Source organism: Panthera onca, chromosome B3 (genome assembly GCF_046562875.1).
Source record: "Panthera onca isolate mPanOnc1 chromosome B3, mPanOnc1 haplotype 2, whole genome shotgun sequence".
NCBI classification, from domain to species: domain Eukaryota; kingdom Metazoa; phylum Chordata; class Mammalia; order Carnivora; family Felidae; genus Panthera; species Panthera onca.
Window position 1 is genome coordinate 3,350,295 of NC_138344.1, and position 20,618 is coordinate 3,370,912.

The 20,618-nt window shown below is 50.7% G+C and overlaps 1 protein-coding gene and 1 non-coding gene across 2 annotated transcripts in view; both read right to left on the reverse strand.

Moving 5' to 3' along the window:
- ADAMTSL3 (ADAMTS like 3) overlaps positions 1-17,076 on the reverse strand; it is a 355,200-nt gene extending 338,124 nt beyond the window's left edge. Inside the window, exons 1-2 of the mRNA XM_060617520.3 lie at positions 16,348-17,076; positions 14,819-14,919 (exon numbers count right to left, since the gene is read on the reverse strand). Coding sequence (XP_060473503.3) covers positions 14,819-14,887 — 69 coding nt within the window. The 5' untranslated portion in view covers positions 14,888-14,919; positions 16,348-17,076. The remainder of the gene's footprint in view (positions 1-14,818; positions 14,920-16,347) is intronic.
- Positions 17,077-20,533: 3,457 nt separating this feature from the next.
- On the reverse strand, positions 20,534-20,618 carry TRNAQ-UUG (transfer RNA glutamine (anticodon UUG)). The gene has a single exon. It is a non-coding gene; the product is annotated as a tRNA-Gln (tRNA).

Genomic DNA, 20,618 nt, shown 5'->3' on the forward strand with positions numbered 1-20,618 from the left:
TGTCTCTCTAAAAAATAAATAAACATTAAAACAATTGAAAAAAGAAAGAAAAAAACGGATAAACTTGACTTCATCAAAACTGACAACTTTCAGTCTACAAAAGACCATACGTCAGAGGATTTTAAAAAATCAAGCTACAGACCAGGAAAAAATACTTGCAAACAGCAAACCCCACAGAGAGAATTCTAACATACCAGAGAAGCTACGACGCCTTCGTTATCCTGACCATTCTATCAAAGAGAAAGCGAGGAAGGATGCCTGAATTCTAAATGCGGAACACAGATTAGGCCTCCCTGTGAACTTCGACTGCCAGCTCTGGTCTTCTGTTAGTTTCCACGAAGATCTCTTTCTTTCCTGACCTCATCAGGGACTGTCAGTCAATGGACTTGTTAATTGAATCTCAGAATTATGTGCTGACCCCACGGTCTTCGAATACAAAACAGAGCTCTGAGCTCAGTGAGTCATCCACATGGCAGTTACAGAAAGATGCCCACGTCCTATGTGCCACGTGCCTTTGGAAGGACAAGCTTCCTTGGCTATTCCTAGACTGGAAAAATCCGTTAACTCTCTCCAGGAAACCACTAAAGGGCTAGCCAAGGGAGAACCCTGGGAGCCAAGGCTTGCTCAAAACACCTGTGTCCTGGGGTGGGCCCCAAAGCGGATCAGCGGACGACACAGGAAACAACCAGAATGAGGTCAACAAGGACGGAGACACGTGGCCTGTCACTCCCAAGGGATTCACCAATGCCCCACTGAGGAAGGACGGGAGCCTGCATCAGCACACCGTCTGGGTCACCGTGTGCCCCTATGTGTGCGGGTGCCTATTTATTGGCTTAATCAATCAACTACATAATCAACCGCGGCTCGCTCGTTCCGCAGCCTGCGTTGGGCTCTTCCCGTTGTCTGCTAAAGTGCCAGGTCGCTAAGTACATTGCCAAGGACGTGCCAGCCACCGGCAGTCAGCAGCCCGGTACACAGCGGGCACCACCCAGGTGAACAGCGGCCTCCCACCGGGGCTGAACGGAGCCCGCCAGACCGTGGCCACCTGCCACGCCACGCGTCCCTTCCCTACTCCCCGCACCACATGCGCTCCTGGCTCTCACAACGGAAGTGGCTGATGCATCCCAGAAAGGGTTTACAGAGCCTGCAGCACAAGTGCTCTGCCCCCCGAAGCCGTGAACGGTGACGCCTGCCACATGCTGGGGCCTCCCAAGGATGGGAGGGAGGGCCTGGAGGTCAGCTCACAGCCACCGGGCTTCTGCCAGGACGCAAGGCCACAAAGCCCGTCCTGAAGCATGAGGCAAAGGCCTGGCCAGGGTCTGGGAAGGTCTTCTCTCATCAGAGGACCATGAAGGAGGGAGTATTAGTAGCTACTGTTCCACTGGCCACCCCTCCGGGGAAAGGAGGCTCTGTGTTCTAAATGCAAAGTGTGCGTTGAAAGGAATTTGTTTTAAGCAGCCACAGGGCACTGGACCCGCTTCAACCTGCCCATCGCACACATTCCCCTCTTCTCTTCCCTCCCAACCCGAGCGAAGGATGAACACAAGTTATTGTTAACAGATGGGCAACCCTTCCTTGAGAAGGACAGCCATGCCCTTCACCTTCGGGCTGGCGTCTTTCCATCAGTACCTCCAACCCTCAGTCCCAGCAAACGGGCATGAATCCAAACCGATGAGCCGAACCAGACAAGCAGAAGATGTCTTCATAAGCCCTGCCTTCACCCCAGCAGAAGATTCTGCCTACTTTCTCCTTTCCAGAATCATCTGGAGTCCTGTCTCCCAGATCCCACTGAGTAACAGCAAGTTTCCCTTGTAATTTTACCCACCCCTCCCCCAACTGACGGGCACTGTATTTTTGGACTTTAACATGTATAGGCCTCTTTTTTTCATAAAATTATAAAGTCATAGTTAATCCGTTTCATAGCATTGCTTAAAATGTACTCCTAAATGAGCTACACCAACGCTCAGAATTCCAGGCTCTGAAAACCAAGGCGGTTGCTTCTCTCTAGACTTAAGGGTGATAAAGTTAATAAATCTTTTTAAAAAAAATTTTTTTGATGGGGCGCTTGGGTGGCTCAGTCGATTAAGCGTCCGACTTCGGCTCAGGTCATGATCTCACTACGGTTCACGAGTTCGAGCCCCACATCTGGCTCTGTGCTGACAGCTAAGAGCCTGGAGCTTGCTTTGGATTCCGTGTCTCCCTCTCTCTCTGCCGCTCCCCCACTCACGGTCTACCTCTACCTCTTTCTCTCTCTCTAAAACAAACATTAAAAAAAAAATTAAAAAAGAGAGAAAACCTGAATATTCCAATAATCATATAAAAAATTTAATAAGCCTTCAGAGAATACTTTCCCAAAAAGGTCCTGTGCCCCATTTACTATCAAGTTCTTTCAAATCTTCAAGGAACAGGTTATTCCTGTGCTATTTAAACAGATCAAGAAAAGAAAAAAAATGATGGAAAATGCTCTAACCCATTTTTATGAAGTGAACAAAAATCTTGATATAAAAACCTGAAAAATATAATACTAAGCAACATTACTTATGAATACAGATGTCGTACTTTCCAGCAAAATGCGTGCAAACCGAATCCAGCTGAATATTAAAAAGACAATATATCATGGCCAAGTTCAGTTAATGCCAGGAGCACAGAGATGATTCGATATTAGGGAGCTCACTGATATGATTCATTGTGTTAGTAGGTCAGAGGAGTAAAAGAATATGAGCATCTAGATCATTCTGAAGAGCCCTGATAACATGCATGCTGGCAACGACACTTCTGTGTGCACACCACTGGCAACAGTTCAGCAGAAGAACCTACCACCCCGGAGAGGCCAGAGCTACACTGGGTGACGGGTAACCAGACCTGGGAGTTGTGCTAGGAGTATGCCTCACTCAACAACCCTCTCCCTCCAGCCAAATGTCAGACAAGGACAATCAATACACACAAAAGGACACAGAGTATGGGGTCTATTGACCGGGGCGGTGTTTTTTCAAACTGTAAACACAGCCTGTTAGTGGGTCATGAACTTAATTTATTAGGTCTTAACCAGCCATTTTTTCCCCATGGGATCAAGTGGAATGGACTGGGTAAAAAAGCAAATGTCACCGTGAAGGCTTCATAGAAAGAATAAGCCTTGTTTCTTGAAACTTTTGTTCCAGTAATATGAACACATACATACATACATGCATCGAGTCATGACGTAAAGTATACTTCTTCCTGGCTGACTTTACGTCGCAAAGGGAGACACTGCTACAATTTCCCAGTTCAGCGATATGAGTTGATGATGATGGTGTAAATGTGGTGATTAAAGCGTGCTCTCCACAGCTATCTACACTCCGTTGAAAAGCCTGGTTTTGTGCCTACCAGTTGATGAATGGATAAAGAAGATGTGATACACACACACACACTCACTCACTCACGCAAATGAATATTATTCAGCCATAAAGAAAGAATGACATCTTGCCATTTGCAATGACGTGGATGGAGCTAGAGTGCATCAGGCAAAGCGAAATAAGTCAGTCAGAGAAGGACAAATACCGTATGATTTCACTCACGTGTGGGATTTGAGAAACAAAACAAATGAGCAAAGGGAAAAAAGAGAGAGAGAGATAAGCCACAAAACGGATTCTTAGCTATAGAGAACATACTGATGACGGTCACCAGAGGGGAAGTGGGTGAGGGGGTGGGGGAAATAAGTGATGGGGATTAAGGAATATATCTGCCATAAAGAGCACCGGGTGACGTATGGAATTATCGAACCACTATATTGTATGCCTGAAACTAATTTAACACTGTATGTTAACTACCTGGAGTTAAAATAAAAACTTTGAAAGAGAAAAGAAAAAAGAAAATCCTGGATTTACCAGATTAGATTAGATTAGCTGAAAATACTCACAGAGCACCTGGGTGGCTCAGTCAGTTGAGCGTCCAACTTTGGCTCAGGTCCTGATCTCACGGTCCGTGAGTTCGAGCCTCATGTCAGGCTCTGTGCTGACAGCTCACAGCCTGGAACCTGCTTCGGATTCTGTGTCTCCTCTCTCTGCCCCTCTCCTGCTTGCACTCTGTCTCTGTCTCTCTCAAAAATAAACATTAAAAAAAAAAATTCACTTCTACCCCTCACCCCCCACTACCACACACACATTCGTACACATATAATCTCTATGGGAGGAGCTTACCTGCCCACCCCAGTGATTGGGACTTAGCTTTATAACTTGCCCAGGCTTCATAGCAGGTCAAGGTACCTCCCCACTCCCTGACTATGGCTCCCACTATGTGAGTTGCTTTGGCCAATGGGATATTAGCAAAAATGGCTCCAGGAGAAGTCACAAGAAAGACCGTTGTGCACTCGGACTTATTCCCGTGTGTGTCTGTTATCATCAAGAGAGGAACACCCCTGGCTAGCCTGCTGGTCTCACCAAGGGGGGACAAGAGACACATGGAGCAGACCCCCATTCTAAAATATCCCCATCAGAACAGAACCCTCACAAGGTCAACAAATGCAATTTTTTTTAAAATAGAAACATAAGCAAAATGTAGTCAATGAACACGTATCACTAGATAAATTTCTCAGAACAACAGCCACGGATAAATTATAGACAACCTGATTGCTCTTTTAAAAAGCTCAGTGGAAATATGAAAGTTTAAAGAAAACATTTAAGATCGTGGAAAAAGCGAGCTTAGAAAAAGAATGGTGAAAATAAAAAATAAAAACGTTACAAATTTGTCTTTTTTTAAGTTTATTTGTTTTTGAGAGAGAGAGAAAGAGAGCAAAGGAGGAGCAGAGGGAGAGAGAAAGATAAAGAATCTGAAGCAGGCTCCAGGCTCCGAGCTGTCAGTGCAGGGTCCGACACCAAATGAACCATGAGATCATGACCTGAGCCAAAGTCGGATGCTTAACTGAATGAGCCACCCAGGTGCCCCAAAACATTACAAATTTGAATGTAAAAAGCCTTTCCTGCACACACAATACACACTTATAAAGATTAAAAAAAACTATTTACATAAAAATTATTTACATAATGTCCAGATGAAAATACAGGACTTCAGAACAGAGAAGAAATCACATAGCTATCATGGCAGACAAACCAAGGCACAAACAAGGGGAAAAAATCAGATTGGCCACATAGTTCTCTTCAGTAATATCCAATGCCAAAAGGCCCGGAGTCGATATTTACAAAGACCTCAGGGAAAAAGTGAGAAACGTTTTACCTCGTTGATTTTTTTCTTCTTTTTAAGATATATTAACTATACGTATGTTGGATCTTCTTTTATCAGTTTTCTATTATCATGTATTCGTTTGTTCATATTCCATTGTGTAGAATGCCTGTTGATCTGGCACATCCCCAGCTGCTTAACCCACTGTGTTCCTGTTTCCTCATGGTGTCAGCACTGCTGAAGAGCAGCACAGGGAGGAGGGAGGGGAGGACATGAGGGACGAGCCATCCAGTGCTTCAATTCTGCTTTGCTGTCTGGCTCATCCTCTAATTAAGGTCTCTCCTTTTCTTGAGAACAATATCTTCCTTTTACTGTCACCACTGGAAGGTCCGTGAGGTCTAGGAGGAGCCCCTAATCCACAGCCTTTTGTTCTGGGAAGTGCGGCTCCCTCCCCCTACCTCATTCCCCTTCCCTTTCCCCTTCAGCAGACTCCCTGGGCAGAAGGTCACCTTGAACATCTAGACAAAAAAAAAAAATGTGTGTCAAGAAGTTCCCCCTTCAACTCTGGGTCACTTGCCATTTTTGATGTCAAGTAAGGCCTCTTTGGGGACGATACCCACTTCTTTTTGAGCCCCATCAAGGCTCCCAATGCCACTGTCTTTACCAAAAGTTTATTAGATAGGCATAATTTGTGACAGTCACCCTTGGGGAAATCTCTGTCCTGCTCACAGTCCAAAGAGACACATGTCAGCCTCCAGGATCCTCTCTCACTCGGGTCTAGAATCCACAGAACTCAGAAAAAAATGCTTCACAGGTTGTGTTGAGAGGCCAGTTCCATTTCCTTGTTACACTGAAGATAAACTTTGTTCTTTTTGTTGTGTGTCTGTTTTGTGTAGTTTTGAGGGGAAAAAATCCTTGTTACTCCCCCATTACACCAAATCCCATTTAAAACAGCAGAATTTTTGTGCTTGGAACTTGACCAAATCCTTTGAAAGACCTCTGGATTAGTCAAAACTATAATAACGAAGACAGGTCTTGACTTAATAGATACTGAACCCACCATAAAGCTATAGTCAAATAGTTTGTTAAGAAATATGGTATTAGCACAGGAAGACACTGACAGATTAATTAACTAAATATATTCCAAAATTAAAACGTTAATGTTTAAAAAAAGACTAGAAGAAGACAGACGTGCATATATTTTCTCTCAGTTATTTCCAAGCATGATGCACAGGCAAAGTATACGACTTGAAAATTATAAATGTCAGTGTATCCAAGATATAAAGATAAAAATTAACGACAAAATGGGAAAATTACTTGCAACATGTGAAAGACAGGAGGTTAATATACCTTATAAATAAAGAACACTTACAAATTAACAAGAAATTCTCAGTAGAAAAATATAGGCAAAAATATGACGATAAAATCTGTTATACTATTTCTAACGTCTTAAGGAAACCTTACACAAAACCAGTAATAAGGAGAGCCCAAAAGTATTTTTGAGAATCTCTCATTACTAAGATTTCCTTAATTAAGTCTGATATTGCTAACTTTTGCAAAGTAATAACACATATTGATAGAAGCTTTCTGAAAGACAATTTGATCGTATAAATTTAAGATCTTAAAACTGCATATAGCTTTTGACCCCCAAATTATGTCTCAACGAATACATTTTTCCAGAAATGTATTCAAAGAAAATAATCACAAATGTGAGCAAGGATGGTTCTGCTTGAATTTTTGTAGCAGCATAATTTGTAATAGCAAAAAAACTGATCAACCTGAAGGTTCAGCAGTAAAGAATTAGTTAATAAAATATAGGACATCTAAATGATGCAGTATTATGAAGACATTAAATACTACTATAGAAAAAATATTTGAGGACATATGGAAATATTCCTCACACTGTTAAATATTTTAAAAGTTATAACCGAAATACAGTGTAATCACTTTTTAAAAGATGCATACACATGTTAATATTCCAGGAAGAATATTAGCAATACATATATACCACAAAATCCTAATAATTGGTAGAATTGATGGTTATTTTTAGCATTTTTGTCTTTCCCTGTGTTCTCCATATTTTTTCTAATAAATATGTTTTATATTTTTAAATCAGGAAAAAATACAATGGAAATTTCAAAAGAGTGAAGAGAATTTAAAGTCCTTTAATACCATAAATGAGTTCTTATTAATAAAATAGGTATTCTTCCTTTTTAAAAAGTATTTTCAAAATAAAAGGCTACTATATTTATAAGCGAAGGCTTGGAGAACAAATGCATTTCTGAGTATTTGACCACAATAATTTATAGCATACATTGGCTGGAGCTGTTCAGTGCTGACAAATTCCAGAAAGTAATTGCATAAAATACTTGGAGAGGAAATTGCTTTATGCTTCCATGCTATTTATGGAAATTAGCATCTTTGTAAAAATAAACTGAGAGCAATCACAATCATAAACCTTGCAATGTGGTTTCCATAAGATGTCAGCTTTGGTGCTTTTAGATCCATTAGCAACGTAGTGGGGGAACGCTGCCCACTTTTCTGTTATGAAACAATTACATAAAATTGGTTTTTTCCTCTTGTATCTTTAATCCCTTCTTTTCTCCTAGATGCTTCCCTGAGGAGTACATATATACTGATATGCTCACTCTGCTCAGATCCTACTTCCCTCTCAAAGAGCATCACACATGTCCTTTATTCAGTGCCTCACCTTCTGCAATCGACATCTTGCCCTGAAACTATTCCTTCAGCCATCACCAACCATTTCACAAGATCAGGGTAAGTTTTCATTTTCATGTGCCCCTAAAACTTGTTCAAAACCTGAAGAAATCTCCAATTCTTCCCCCGCCCCTCTCTATCCCACACGATCACTTGTCAGGATCTATCTCATCAGGTTCTTAAATGTTTCCATACTCACCCTCTTGTCCATGGCTAACTCCCACCCACACACTCTCGTGAACTGAGTTGAAGGACTCATTACCAACCTGGACTGGTGCCAGCTGCCTCACGAGTACCCTCTGCTCATGTGCATCACCAGTGGTCCAAGGGAATCTTAATGGTGCCTCCCATCACCTCCTGAACACCCACAGGACTCCATGCTGCCCGCCAAAGAAAGCCCTCTTTATCAATGACTTATTCAACTTGCTCGGCAAGGTCCTGTCCAGTATGACCACAAACTGCCTTTGTTTATACCTGGTGCCACCACGTACCCTACTCTTCAAACATATGGTATCAATGGAAGCAGAGGGGTGGAAACTGATTTAAGAGGCATTTTTGAGATGGAACAAATGGAAATTGGTGGCAGAATGGGTACAGGGCAGGGCAGCAAAGAACACATCTATGGTGATCCCAGGATTCTGGCTCAAATGACCAAATGATGGAGAATCTAAGCACTGAGACAGAGTTGGTGGGGCGGGGGGGGGGGGGGGGGGGGGGGGGGGAAGGACATTGAGGACTTCCCTCTAGGAAGTATCATGTTTAAGGCCCCCAGGGAATATTGTAGGGAGCTGACTAGTAGCTCATGGATATTGATGTGCAATTCATGGAAGAGACAGTCAGAAGCCTCTCCGAGATGTTGCGCCTCTTCCATTTTGGAGAAGTGTTTGAGTTTAGAAAAAAAGGGAAAAAAGGAAAGAAAAGAAAACAAAAGAAAAGAAAGGAAAAGGAAGGAAAGGAAAGGAAAGGAAAGGAAAGGAAGAAAAGAAAAAGAAAAGAAAAGACAGGAAAAGGAACTAAAGGAAAGGAAAGGAAAAGAAAGAAAAGAAAAGAAAAGCCAAAAGAGACTTACCAAACTTGTGTTTTATTTCCAATGTTTACATTTAGAAGTTAATGTAAAATAGAAGATACCTTTTTATCTTTTGATTGTATGTAGAATCTTACTTGAAGAGAACTTTTGAAAGCCTGAATCACTCTGAGATCTGGGTCCCCTGGTGATAAGCCCCAGGCAGGAGGCTCTGGAGAGAAAACCAGAGGAGTGACTGACAGAAGATGCCTGGGGAGAGCGTAAGAAGACAGAAGAGACAATGTGCAGAACTCTGGAACTGAGCAGCTTGTAAAAAGAGCCAGAGATGGGAAGGACACAGAGACAAAGAGAAAGGCATCAGGCGTCACAATGACAAATGAGGAGAGGGCTCTCCTTCATTCTTCCACTGGATTCTCACGGGATCTACCCAATGACTCCATCCTGCAGGTGCAGGCCTTGGGGGCAGCTTGGGAAGAAGGCAGACTCTGCCTCCAGGACAAGCTTAAGTCCTTCTGCTCAGGATCTGTTGTGTCAATCAGCACAGCTTGGAATCTGCATCCCAAATCACTGTGGAGGGGGATGTCACTCGGGGAATGCACGTGTGACATAAAACGCAGAGTGCTGGAAGAACTCCACCCAGAATAAAACAGGATGAAGAGAAAAAGCGCCACAAGGTGTACCAAATGTGTAGCAAAGCACATTCATCTACGGAAAAATTAGTCTAAGGAATATTCAAATAAGTAAGCAAAGACGTGAGCGTAAGATGTCCATCACAGGTAGCTGATGGCAAACACAGGCAACCGAACCATCTTGGAAACAACCCAAAGGTCCAACAAAGAAACAACGTGTGTAAACAAATGATTACGGTATATCCATAAGTGCAATGAACACCGCCATTCCAAATGGAAACGCAGACATATACGTACCGACAGGGAGAAATACTCATGATATACTGACTGAAAACAATGATGTCTAACAGTGTGTTTAGCATGATCCCACTAATCAAAACATAACACGTGTATTTATATGACATCTGTGCATAGACAAAGCCTGGAAGATTACACATGAAAACATCGATAGTGTCTGGGTGGTAGGGGTAAGGCAGATTTTTTACTTTGATTTTCCTTTCATTATCTACCTCTGCTATTTTTCTACAACTTAAATTTTTATGCACATAACTTACCTGCTAGCGGTCAGTGCCGCTCGACACAGGATGTCAAGCTATGGCAAGGAGCTCAATCGACTCATCACTGTCATTCTCTTAGACCTCTTCTCTAGATGGGGAGTGGCCAGAAAAGTGCCCCAGAACTTGGCCGGGAAGTCCTGAAGGTGGGGGACCAGGCAGGTGAGAATAAGAGAGATGGAAAATGGTTCTACTGGGGGTTCCGTGGTGCCGTAAGAAGCCACTGTGAAGGGTGAGCGTAGGTGTGTGTGGCTCTACAACCACTGCCCACGCAGGACCCAAGTCAATCAAGAGCACACCGACACATCTATCACCTCGGCTGAGTCTGCCGCCCTCCTCTCCCGGGTCAGGGAACAGGTTCTGAGCAGAGGGGGAATTCTGCACCTGTGCTTGGATTCTGCCTTCTGATGCAACAGGGACGGGGTGAAGGTCAAACGGTCTAATTATTATGGCGTAATGTCTACGGTGAGAGAAGGGAAGAGCCACCACCATGGGCAGAGCCAACACCGAGATGAGAACCACAGATGCCGAGGCCTCCACCAAGGTGACGGCCACCCAGACAAAACTGCTGTCGAGACCCGAACCACCAAAATATCCAGAGTCTCTGAGACCACAACTCCTCTCGATTCCAGAACTGATGGAACCAGAAGGATGGATCAAAGACCAAAAATAACACCGGAGGGGATCAGTGAGACCAGGACTGCCAAGAACCCCCTAAAAGAACAACCCTTAAAACTTCAGACCAGAACCACTGAAACCCAAATCGCTGGGACCAGAACCGCCACCACGACTCGCACTAACTAGAGCTCAGTGTCTAATTTTGGAGTCAAGACATTCAATGGGACCTTTCCCAATGACCTTAAGACCTTAAGACATTGGTCTTAAGGGCCAAAGTGGTGACAAAGGGGAGGTAAGGACCTCACATTCTAAAGAGAGGGGCTAACATTAGGCATACACCTGCCGCAGAGCTCGCAGGGAGGGGCAAGGCCAAGTCCTGCATCACCTCCCTACTCTCTAAGCCCGACTGAGATTCACTGAAGTAAAAGATCATTCACAGAGAACGCACGTGGTGGGGGGGGTGGGGGGGGGGCCTGCAAGGCGAGACTGGCCTTCCACTCCCCAGATGTGCATCCGCTCAGGCTGGCTCTGCTGATACGTCCCTGGGCCTCCCCGAGCAAGAAGTGGAGAACCGAAGGCGGCTGGCAGGACAGAGAGAGGAGGCGGCGTGGAGAATCCGATGCCTCCACCGTCTGCACGGCAAGGAAGCATGCGTTCCCTACGGATCAAGCGGGCAACGACAAAGGGAGCTGGGCTGTCTCTCTTTAACTGGAGTGTGGCTGACACACAACGCGACGTCTGTTGCAGGTGGACGAGATGGTGACGGGGTGAGTCCGTGTGTTCTGCCAGGGAGCTGGGTTTACAACGCCTTGCGTGCCTGGACCCCGCCCCACGAAGCTGCCCGCTAGGCAAGGAGAACTCAGCAGCAATGGGCGTGCTGGGCCTCCTGCTCCAGGAAAGGGAGAACTGAAGAACTCACACCAGCCACCCGAGGACACGAGAGTCGCCGACAGCCCGACAGGCAGTGGCAACTACCAGAGAGACGTGTCCAGTTACACAGAAAGCTGTCTGCTCTCCTCCCCGCCCCCCCTCCTTATTTCCAGTGCCAGGAAGGCCAGACCCAGCAGAAGTATCCCCGAACCAGTCCTCACCACCGGTTGAGGTGAGACGAGAAAGACCACGGCAGGACGTCACGTCACATGCCTGGAGCCACGTGTGGAGCCTACCCGAGACAGAAGGGAGGTGACATTGAAACCAAAGCGGGGAATCCAAATTTGAAATCGGACTGGACTTTTTTTAAATGAAAAAAAAATGAAAGTAAATCTGCCCAAGACGTCACTAAGGAATGGGACATGGAGGGGATGGGCCAAAGCGTGGCTGGAGCCGGCGACTGGCAGCGTGTTTATACCCCCTGAGTGGGTGTAAGACCTTCCCAAAGCAGGCGGCTGCAGGGGAGCACTGGAGCGGTGGCAGCTGACTTCTCAGGGAAGACCGGGGTCCCCAAGGAGAGGACCTGGGGCGACAGGACGCGGCCGGGGCCCCTGACCCAGAAGGGCGAGGGAAACAGGAAGCTGCTCCAGAAACACTCAAGAACAAGTTAGAAAAACACAAGGCGGCCGACCTCATGCGTTTGCTCTGCGATCTGTCACAACTGCTTGCGGTCAGTGACTATAAGAGGTTAAGTTTTTGCTGACTTAATAAAGGAAATCTAGTTTTTATTAAACGAGTTGGCACATCCCTGCTCCTTGTGGCTCGGCTTCGCATCTTTTAATTCCCTACCAGCCACCTAGCGGCCACACTGACAAGGCAAGGGGAGGGGCGCCCGGGCGGCTCAGTCTTGAGTCTTTAAGTGTCCGACTCTTGATTTCTGCTCAGGTCTTGATCTCACCCAGGTGAGATGGAGCTCCGGGTCGCGCCCCTGCTTAAGATTCTCTCTCCCTCTCCCCCAGTCCTTCCCTCACTCTCAATCTCTCGCTCTCAAAAAGAAAACAAAAACAAAAACAAAACAAAGAAAGGGGAGATATTGAAGAACACTCAAGGCCCCCCAGACACGAACCAAAATCTCAAGATATCCCAGAGGGGCAGCTTTGAATCAAACCCAGGCTGACCTTAGGCAGACAGCCAAGTGTCCAACCCACAAGTAGATTCTCAGGACTGACCTGCCCTACACTAGAACATTCTCCCACCGCCCACATAGCGAGACTGCCCTGGCTAATCCCACTCACACCTGCCGGGAGACTCCCCTGAGAAGGTCGGCCCCACCTCCTTCCCGCCTGTACAGCACCTTCTCTCTTCGGCTGACGCCTCCTGAGTGCCCCCTACAGTACCACAGCGGAAACTGCAGGCACTCCTTAAACCCTGGTGTTCCCAGGCAACAGCCCCCACAGAGAGCTCACGTTTATTGCACACTTATTACACGCCAGACACTGTTTTTGTTTTGTCTGTTCCTTCTTTCCACTTGCAGCGGATTAACTCCTCCAAATGGCTCTCTGAGGTAGACGCCCCTCTCTACAGATGTGGAAACAGATGCGGAGAAGTCTGGGTGGACGGGTCAGGAGGTAGTGCGGCCGGGATTCGAGCGGTGGGCTGCGTGGAGGGCGCTGGAGTCTGAACCCTCCTTCCACGACCTCCTGCACCCGCCGCCCCATACGTGGAAACAACACTGCCAGAGGCACATAGATATGGAAAAATCCAAAAGAGGTCACTGAGCGATTCAAGCTGGGCAAACACTGCCCTTGGCCAAAGGTCAGCAGACTGCCTCAAAGCACATTTAAATTTTTTATAGGGTGCGAGAAGACAAAACGAAACGCTGTGCCTTGAAGCCTCAGCCCCATTTGCCCAGGAAGAAAAATGCAAAGCTCTCACAGCCTGTTTCAGATCTGCTGACCGGACCGAAAAGTGAGTCTCTGCCATTCGCCACCACCCTACACATCACTGACTAGAGGAACCCTAAAATCACCCTAAAAATATCTTTGTGCTAACGAAACGTATCTATTAGAATGTGATTACAGAACAGCATCAATGACACGGGGATCACGGGGGAGAAACCGTACCTTGACAGCCAGCTTCCACGAGCCACCGCAGTCGTGGGGCACTGGGGCTGAAAGAGGCTTCGGAAACACCGTGTCCGAGAAAGTGAACTGAGACTCAGCCTGATCAATCTGTCCCACAGTGTGTCTCTTTATTCAAGGGTTCAACCTCGTTGAAAAGACATTAAAGCCCTCCTAAAGGGCCAGGCCCTTTGCTAGACCCGGAGGGTACACAGGCCCCTGAGCCATATGCCCAAGAAGTTACACTTGAAGAGAGGGGCTGCCTTGTTCCAACCCACATGAGGTGCTGTACTGGGCTAACAGTGGCCCTGGGGACATCACACTAAGACTCGGTCTGCACCTTTAGACCATGGGCTCCAAACTGCTAGGCGAAATCCAGGATGCAAACATATGTGTCTGGCTTTCATGGCTTTAAAACCTGGGAGGTTTCCTAGGAAGTCTGAACGATCCAGCCCTCTTTAAAAAAGTAGAAGATACGACAATTCTGGGCCTGTGTTCCCACCTGGCTCCGCTGGAGTGGGGCAGCGGCTGTTCTCACTAGATGGGGCATGAGCCACCCACTTTGTCACTGTCTCCGCCACTCCCTCCTGTCTCTCCGGCGATGCTACCTTTACTTCAGTCTGCCCTGTGGGCAAATGAGGACGCAAGGGGTGAGCTGGGCCCTCCCAGGCTAGTGGGAGAGACGGGAGCCTAAGAAAGAACCGCAAAATAGTGTGATGTGTGTTGACACAAGTAAACTCAGAACACTTACTTCGTGGCTGAGCAAAGGTCAGAAACTGGGCTCGGCCCCTTCGTTGTGCCCTGGCCTTTCGCAGCCCAGCCTCCACCGGGCACATGCAGACAGCCATTCTAGACTGAAAAGACAGGGCCCTCGACAGCCCCCCAAGTCATTGCTGGTACATGGCACCCAAGCGGTCTCAGAGCCCTGCTCAGGGCTCCGCAAGGACCCAAGGGATTTGGATCATTCTTACAGCGAGGTCAACCGGAATGCCATTTGCCGGGGGTAAGGGAGAAAATGAGATTCTCTCTGGGATACGATGAACACTGCTCATACCACATCTTAGGTGATCTAGAACAGTGCTTGTGAGCAAGCAGAGGGAAGCCTGTCATCCTTCTTCCCCTGCACAGTACCTGTAGGAGGGCAGAGTGCATGACGACCATCCAGATCAGCGGCCACCAGGGGCTCTCCCACGAAGCCATCGGGTCCGGTCTCCTGGGAGTCTCTCTTGAGCCTACAAGAGAGCGAAAAGTTGGTTTCCAACCAGCTCTGTCCCCAGTGGTGGCACCCACGACTTAAGAGACCCATCGGAGGGAGGGACCCTGAACCACCACCCCCCCCCCCAACAATGTCTCGAAAAGCTTTGTGTAGATTCAGGATGGGGTGCCTATTTCAAGGTACAGGCCATGGAGGGCTATCTTTAAGAGGCGTCCACATCAAGGTCAGGAGGGCAGTTGGACCTGCCTCCCATGTGCAACCCACACGGCCAGTCCTCCAGAAGCTGAGACATCTCTGCACCAGCCACTTTCCAGCTCATGTGTCAACAGCAGGGTGTGGCGATTGGCTTCTGACTCAGGAAGCCAGCATGGAGCCAAGGATTAGGGCACCTGCCAGCTTCTTCGACTTCAGGCAAAAATGAATCTGAGGCCAACTAAGGCAGCCCAGTGAGAGGAAGGGACCTGCCTAAGGTCACACAGCACGATGGTGACTGTTCTCGAACAGTTCGAGGCTTTTCTCCCAGGAGATGCCACCGTCCAAGCCCCAGACCTGCAGCCAGAGAGGTCTGAGAGCTGAGTTCAGGGAGGTTCAGAGCGCACCGCCTCAGCGCCGGCGGGCACACTCTGCCAAAAGTAGGTGAGGGCTAACGGACAGAGGCCCCCTGAGCCCAGGAGGGCGGCGGGGGGGGGTGGGGTGGGGGGCCTGCAGAGTCCCCCTGACGATTTACAGGGAAATCAGTACGAGCCGAGACTGGAAAAGCCGAGGTCACACTCGCCTCGCCTCTCGCTTCGCCTCGCGGGCGCCTTGGCGGAGCCGGTGTCCGGGGGCGGGTCGGTGGCTTCTCTCCATCTGGAGAAAGCATTAAGGGCCTGGCCTAATGCGATCCGCAAATGTGCTGCTGTTTCCGACCTGAGGCGGCGACTCTGGGCCGAAGGGAGGCGGCCAGTGCCGGGCCCGGGGAACCGCGCGCCCCCCTCGCCGGCTCGCACCGGCCGCCCCGCCGCACGCCCCGCCGGAGCCCGCCGCCCGGCGGAGGCTCCTCCCGCGCCCGCGCGTCCGCGCCGCCCCAGCCCGCTACCCCGCGCTCCAGGCGCTCGCGACCCGCCGACGCTCAAGGCCACTGGCTGCTGTCAGCCCGTTTTCCGCCGGGGAAGCCCCAACACGAGGACACCCCCGCCCCCCCGGCCTTCGCGGACGGGGGCCCCCGCCCTCAGGAGCGCCCCCGTCCCCGCCCGCCGGCAGCCCCGAACGTCCCTGTCCGGGTCCCCCAGGACCCCACGGAGCGTGCCGGCCCGAGGTCTCCGGGCCGCCCCCCCACCCCCCGCCCCGGGACCCGCGAGGTAACCCCTCCGGCCTCGCGCGGGGGGCCACTGCCCCGGGCGTCCCTGCCCGCCCCCCGGGGACAGCCTCCCCTCGACCCCCGCGCCGAGCTCGCGACTCCCACCTGGCGCCGTAGAAGCTTCTGGGACGTGCGGCGCGGGCGGCGCGCGCGGCGGAGAGGCGGGCCGCGGCACCTCGTGCGGAGCCCGGGACCAGGACGTTCCCCGACGCCGGCCTCCAGCCCGCGGCGCCGCCGCCGCCGCCGCGCAGTTAAATGGGGCCGGGACGGGGGCCGCCCCGCCTCTCCCGCCCCCTCCGGGCGCGCGGCGCGGCGCTGGCCCGGGGCCCAGCGGCGAAGGGCGCGCGCCGCCACCTGCACCGCCCGGCAAGTGCACGGCGCGCCCGGCCGGCCGGCCACAAGCCCTGCGCGCGAGCCGGGGGGCGCCGGGGCGCGGGGGCCGCGCGTGAGGGGGCCGGGCGCGGGCCGCTCGGAGCGCGCGGGGCCTCGGCGACGGCGAGACGCGGCTGGAACGCTCCTCCGCCCGCTTCCTGGAAGCCACTCCTCGCCCTGGGCCGGCCGCCAGGCGTGGTGCCAAGAGCCGGGATTGCCGACGCCGCCGCCGCCGCCGCCGCCGCCGCCGCCGGCAGGCGCGCTGGGGAGAGGCGGCCGCGGCCTCGCGAGCCAAGCCCGGGGCGCCCCGCCTCGGCCGGAGCCGGGAGGAGGGCCGCCGTCGCCCCCCGCCCGCCGCCGCGAGCCTCCCCGGCCCGGGCGGCCCACACGTCCCGACCTCGGGACCGACCCCGGGCCGCGGCCCGGAGCTCGCTCACCCCACCCACGGACGTCCGGCTGCGGGCTCCGCGAGCGCCCGGGGAAGGGGCGCCTGCGCGCCAGGTACCGGCCGCCGCCTCGTGGGAGCCGGCTCGGGCACAGAGCTCCGCCGCTGCCCAAGTAATGGGGTGCCAGGCCCCGGACGAGGGGTAGGATTGGGGTGTCAGGACCGGGGACTGGGGTGACTTTCCTTGTGGGATTAAGACGAACCGTTTGTCCCCGGCTTTGGCCTAACCTCGGCGGTAGAAAGCCAGCGGCTGGGGAATTGCTTGCAGAGTCGGCCTGATGCCCCCACCTAAATACGGTCACCCGCATCGTGTCCCCGGGTGCCCCGTGTGTGCCGGCCACTGCGCCCAGCTCCTCCTGTGCGGCTGGTCTCCACCACCGGCCTCATGGCGTTGGTTAGGATCGTCATTCCCATTTCACAGTGGGGAAGCTGAGGCCCCAGAGATTAATGAGTTGCGCACAGTGAGTTGCGAAGCCAAGTTTGGGGCTGGTAACCTCTTTCCTCTAAAGTCCCTCTGTTGTCCATCCCCACAGCTGCCGCCTGCCTGTCTGTAGGGGGTACATTGCAGATGGTGTTAGAGCTTTACCCAGAGAAGTGGACCCCCTGCCTGCCTTGCTTCCCCTCCTTACCTTCCTTAGACGGGTGGCTCCTTTGGCTCTCCTGACCGTCCACCCCACGTGAAAGGGCTGGAGTCTCGTGGAAGAGTGAGCAGAGGGCATTCAGTGTGAAGGGGGCAGAGGGGCAGGAAGCAGGGGAAGAGTCAGTCAGCGGCAGGGAGGGCCGGGCTGAACCACAAAGAACGCACCTATGTGCCATCAGCTCTCGTCACTTGCCACACAAAGTTCTGTTCTTACGAAGCTACGGGAACAATGGATACTAAACCCCTGAAACACAGTTAGGTTCCTGCCAGCTTCTGGTCCCGTCTATCAACCAACCAATGCACAGCCTTAGTTTATATGTGGTTCTCATTAAAGCCATTTTATTTAACATGTATTATTGACTCATCAACACTGAATCCACGGCCACCAGCGGGACAACACCTGCCTGAATGAGGCTCGTGTAACACGAGGATTTTTCTCTGCAGGGCTTGTCACAGCCCGTGCTTAGCAGTTAGCCTGCGCTCCAGCATTGCTCTCGGGGGCCATTTTCAACTGCGAAATCGCCAACAAAGAAGACAAAAATGCGGAAAGTGGCACTGAACAGACCATGAAACAAGAAGGCAGAGCAGGACGCCTCCCGGTCCCATGGATCAGGCGATTCACGGGTTCCACCCCTTTGCCACATGACCACGAGAGGAGCTGCAAGCACCGATTTATGGACCCAAATAACTTAGCAGGTAGGTGAATTCGCAAACATGGAATCTGCAACTAATGAGGACCCACTGTATGCACTTCTCATTATCAGGCTATCAGTAGGAGAATAACATTCCAGAACATTTATGGAGCACCAGGCACTTGACTTGCGTTAGCTCCGTCATCCCCGTGGCCTGTGGGGTAGGTATGGTTTTTATTCCATTTTACAAATGAGACCACGGTGGACAGGTTTAACCTCATGTTCTTAGCAGCTAGAATGTCCCATGGTTCTATTCTAAAACCAGCCCTGATGTATCATGGAGTCTGTTGCAAAAATCACATGAATATTCAAGATGAAATAGAGAATTCAAAGAGATATTATGCCCGTGCAGCTGGGGTGAGCTGAGCCCCCAGTGCCTGTGGTTCAGGAAGGCACAGAGAAGGTCTCTGGATCTGAAGGTGTGCTGGGAACCCTTGAGCCGCTCCTCTCCTGGAATTAATGGCTCCGCAGGACTCCTGTCTCTTTTCCCTTAGGCACTCTTGATTCCTGAGCCACCCCCCAGGGAGTGCCCTGCATCAGGTGTGGAGGCCAGGGCTGAGCCTCTCTCCCTCGGGTTACATCTCCTATCAGGCCAGCCCCTCAAGAAACGGTTGGGTTGGTCGGGAGTGAAAAGAAGAGAAAACATCACCGACACCCTGATGGAGAAGTTCCTCCTTGATCTGGAGGAACAGATCAAGGAATCCATCCTGTTTGTGGCTCAGGCACTGTGCGTTAGGATAACAGAGAGCCATGGAAGGTACACTCCATTCAGGGAGGGCTGGCTGGACCTCGCAGGTCCTGCCCCCAGACTCCCTGCCTGACCCCCCATTAGGACTCTCCTTCACCACTCTGCCCAAGTGTAGACCCCAAACCTGCCCTCGGTCGCCCACCCACTCTCCCCTCCCCTGAGATCTGGCCAAAACATTTCAATAAGACATCGCCCAAGGCACAGAGGTGGGGGAGGAATGAGGAGTGGGAAGAACAGAAGAGAATGAATCCCCAAGCAAGTCAATCGGTTGGATTGGGCCATCGGGCACAGATGCCCACCCAGTCTATTTCTGGGGGTTCAGGCCTTGGACTACCCCACCTCCCCCACGACATCCCCCACCACCTAAGGCCAAGAGCAATGTCACCAACCTGAGAGGTCTAAGAAACCAAGTTCTGTTTTCACCTGATGATCCATATTCCAGAGTTCCTGGTTCCCATTACCAGTGACAGGATCTGCTTCTTCCCTGGGAGAGTTTTGGGGATTCCTGCCCCTACTCCCAGCTAGGCCTGCTGACCCCAACCAGACCAGCACAACAATGCAGCATTTGTATATGAGGCGTGCAGGGAGGACCTGGGAGGTTACTCCTGGTGATGCCACTGTTGGAATATGTGTGTATTTTGTCCTGAGAGAGAGAGAGAGAGGAAGTCACTTCAGGGCATCAATCTTGAGAGAGAATTGCTCTCTCTGCCTACAGGACTTGTGAGATGGGCTCAGGAAACACACTTAAGAAGACTCTGTTGGAGGCTGGGAGGAAAGAGCTTCTGGGGACAAACCCTATGGAAATTGCAGTTGCCTATAATAGGTGCAAAGGACGTGCTGTCACCCAAAGCCAGCAGGCGACAAGAGGCCAAGAGTTCTAAGTGAGCATGGTGTGTTAGGGGTGCGAGACTGCAAGGGGGTGCTCTTACAGAGAAAAAAACTGGGGGGCGCCTGGGGGGCTCAGTAGTTAAGCATCCGACTTCAGCCCAGGTCATGATCTCACGGTTTACGAGTTCAAGCCCCCCGTGGGGCTCTGTGCTGACAGCTCGGAGCCTGAAGCCTGCTTCAGATTCTGTGTCTCCCTCTCTCTCTGCCCCTCCCCCATCCTAAACATAAACATTAAAATAAGCATTTAAAAAACTGTAAGGGAGTAGAGCACAGGACAGGGAAGAAGTAAGAGCAGAGAGCAAGCCTGTGCCCCAGGTACGGTCTCACCTTTGCTTGAACCTCAGGGGCCCTGGAACAGGAGCTCCACCATAGACGTACCTTGCCGCCTTTTTTCTTTTTTTAATGTGTATTTATTTTTGAGACACAGAGCACAAGCGGGGGAGGGGCAGAGAGAGAGGGAGACACAGAGTCTGAAACAGGCTCCAGGCTCTGAGCTGTCAGCACAGAGCCCGACGCGGGGCTCGAACCCACGAACTGTGAGATCATGCCCTGAGCCAAAGTCAGACGCTCAACCGACTGAGCCACCCGGGC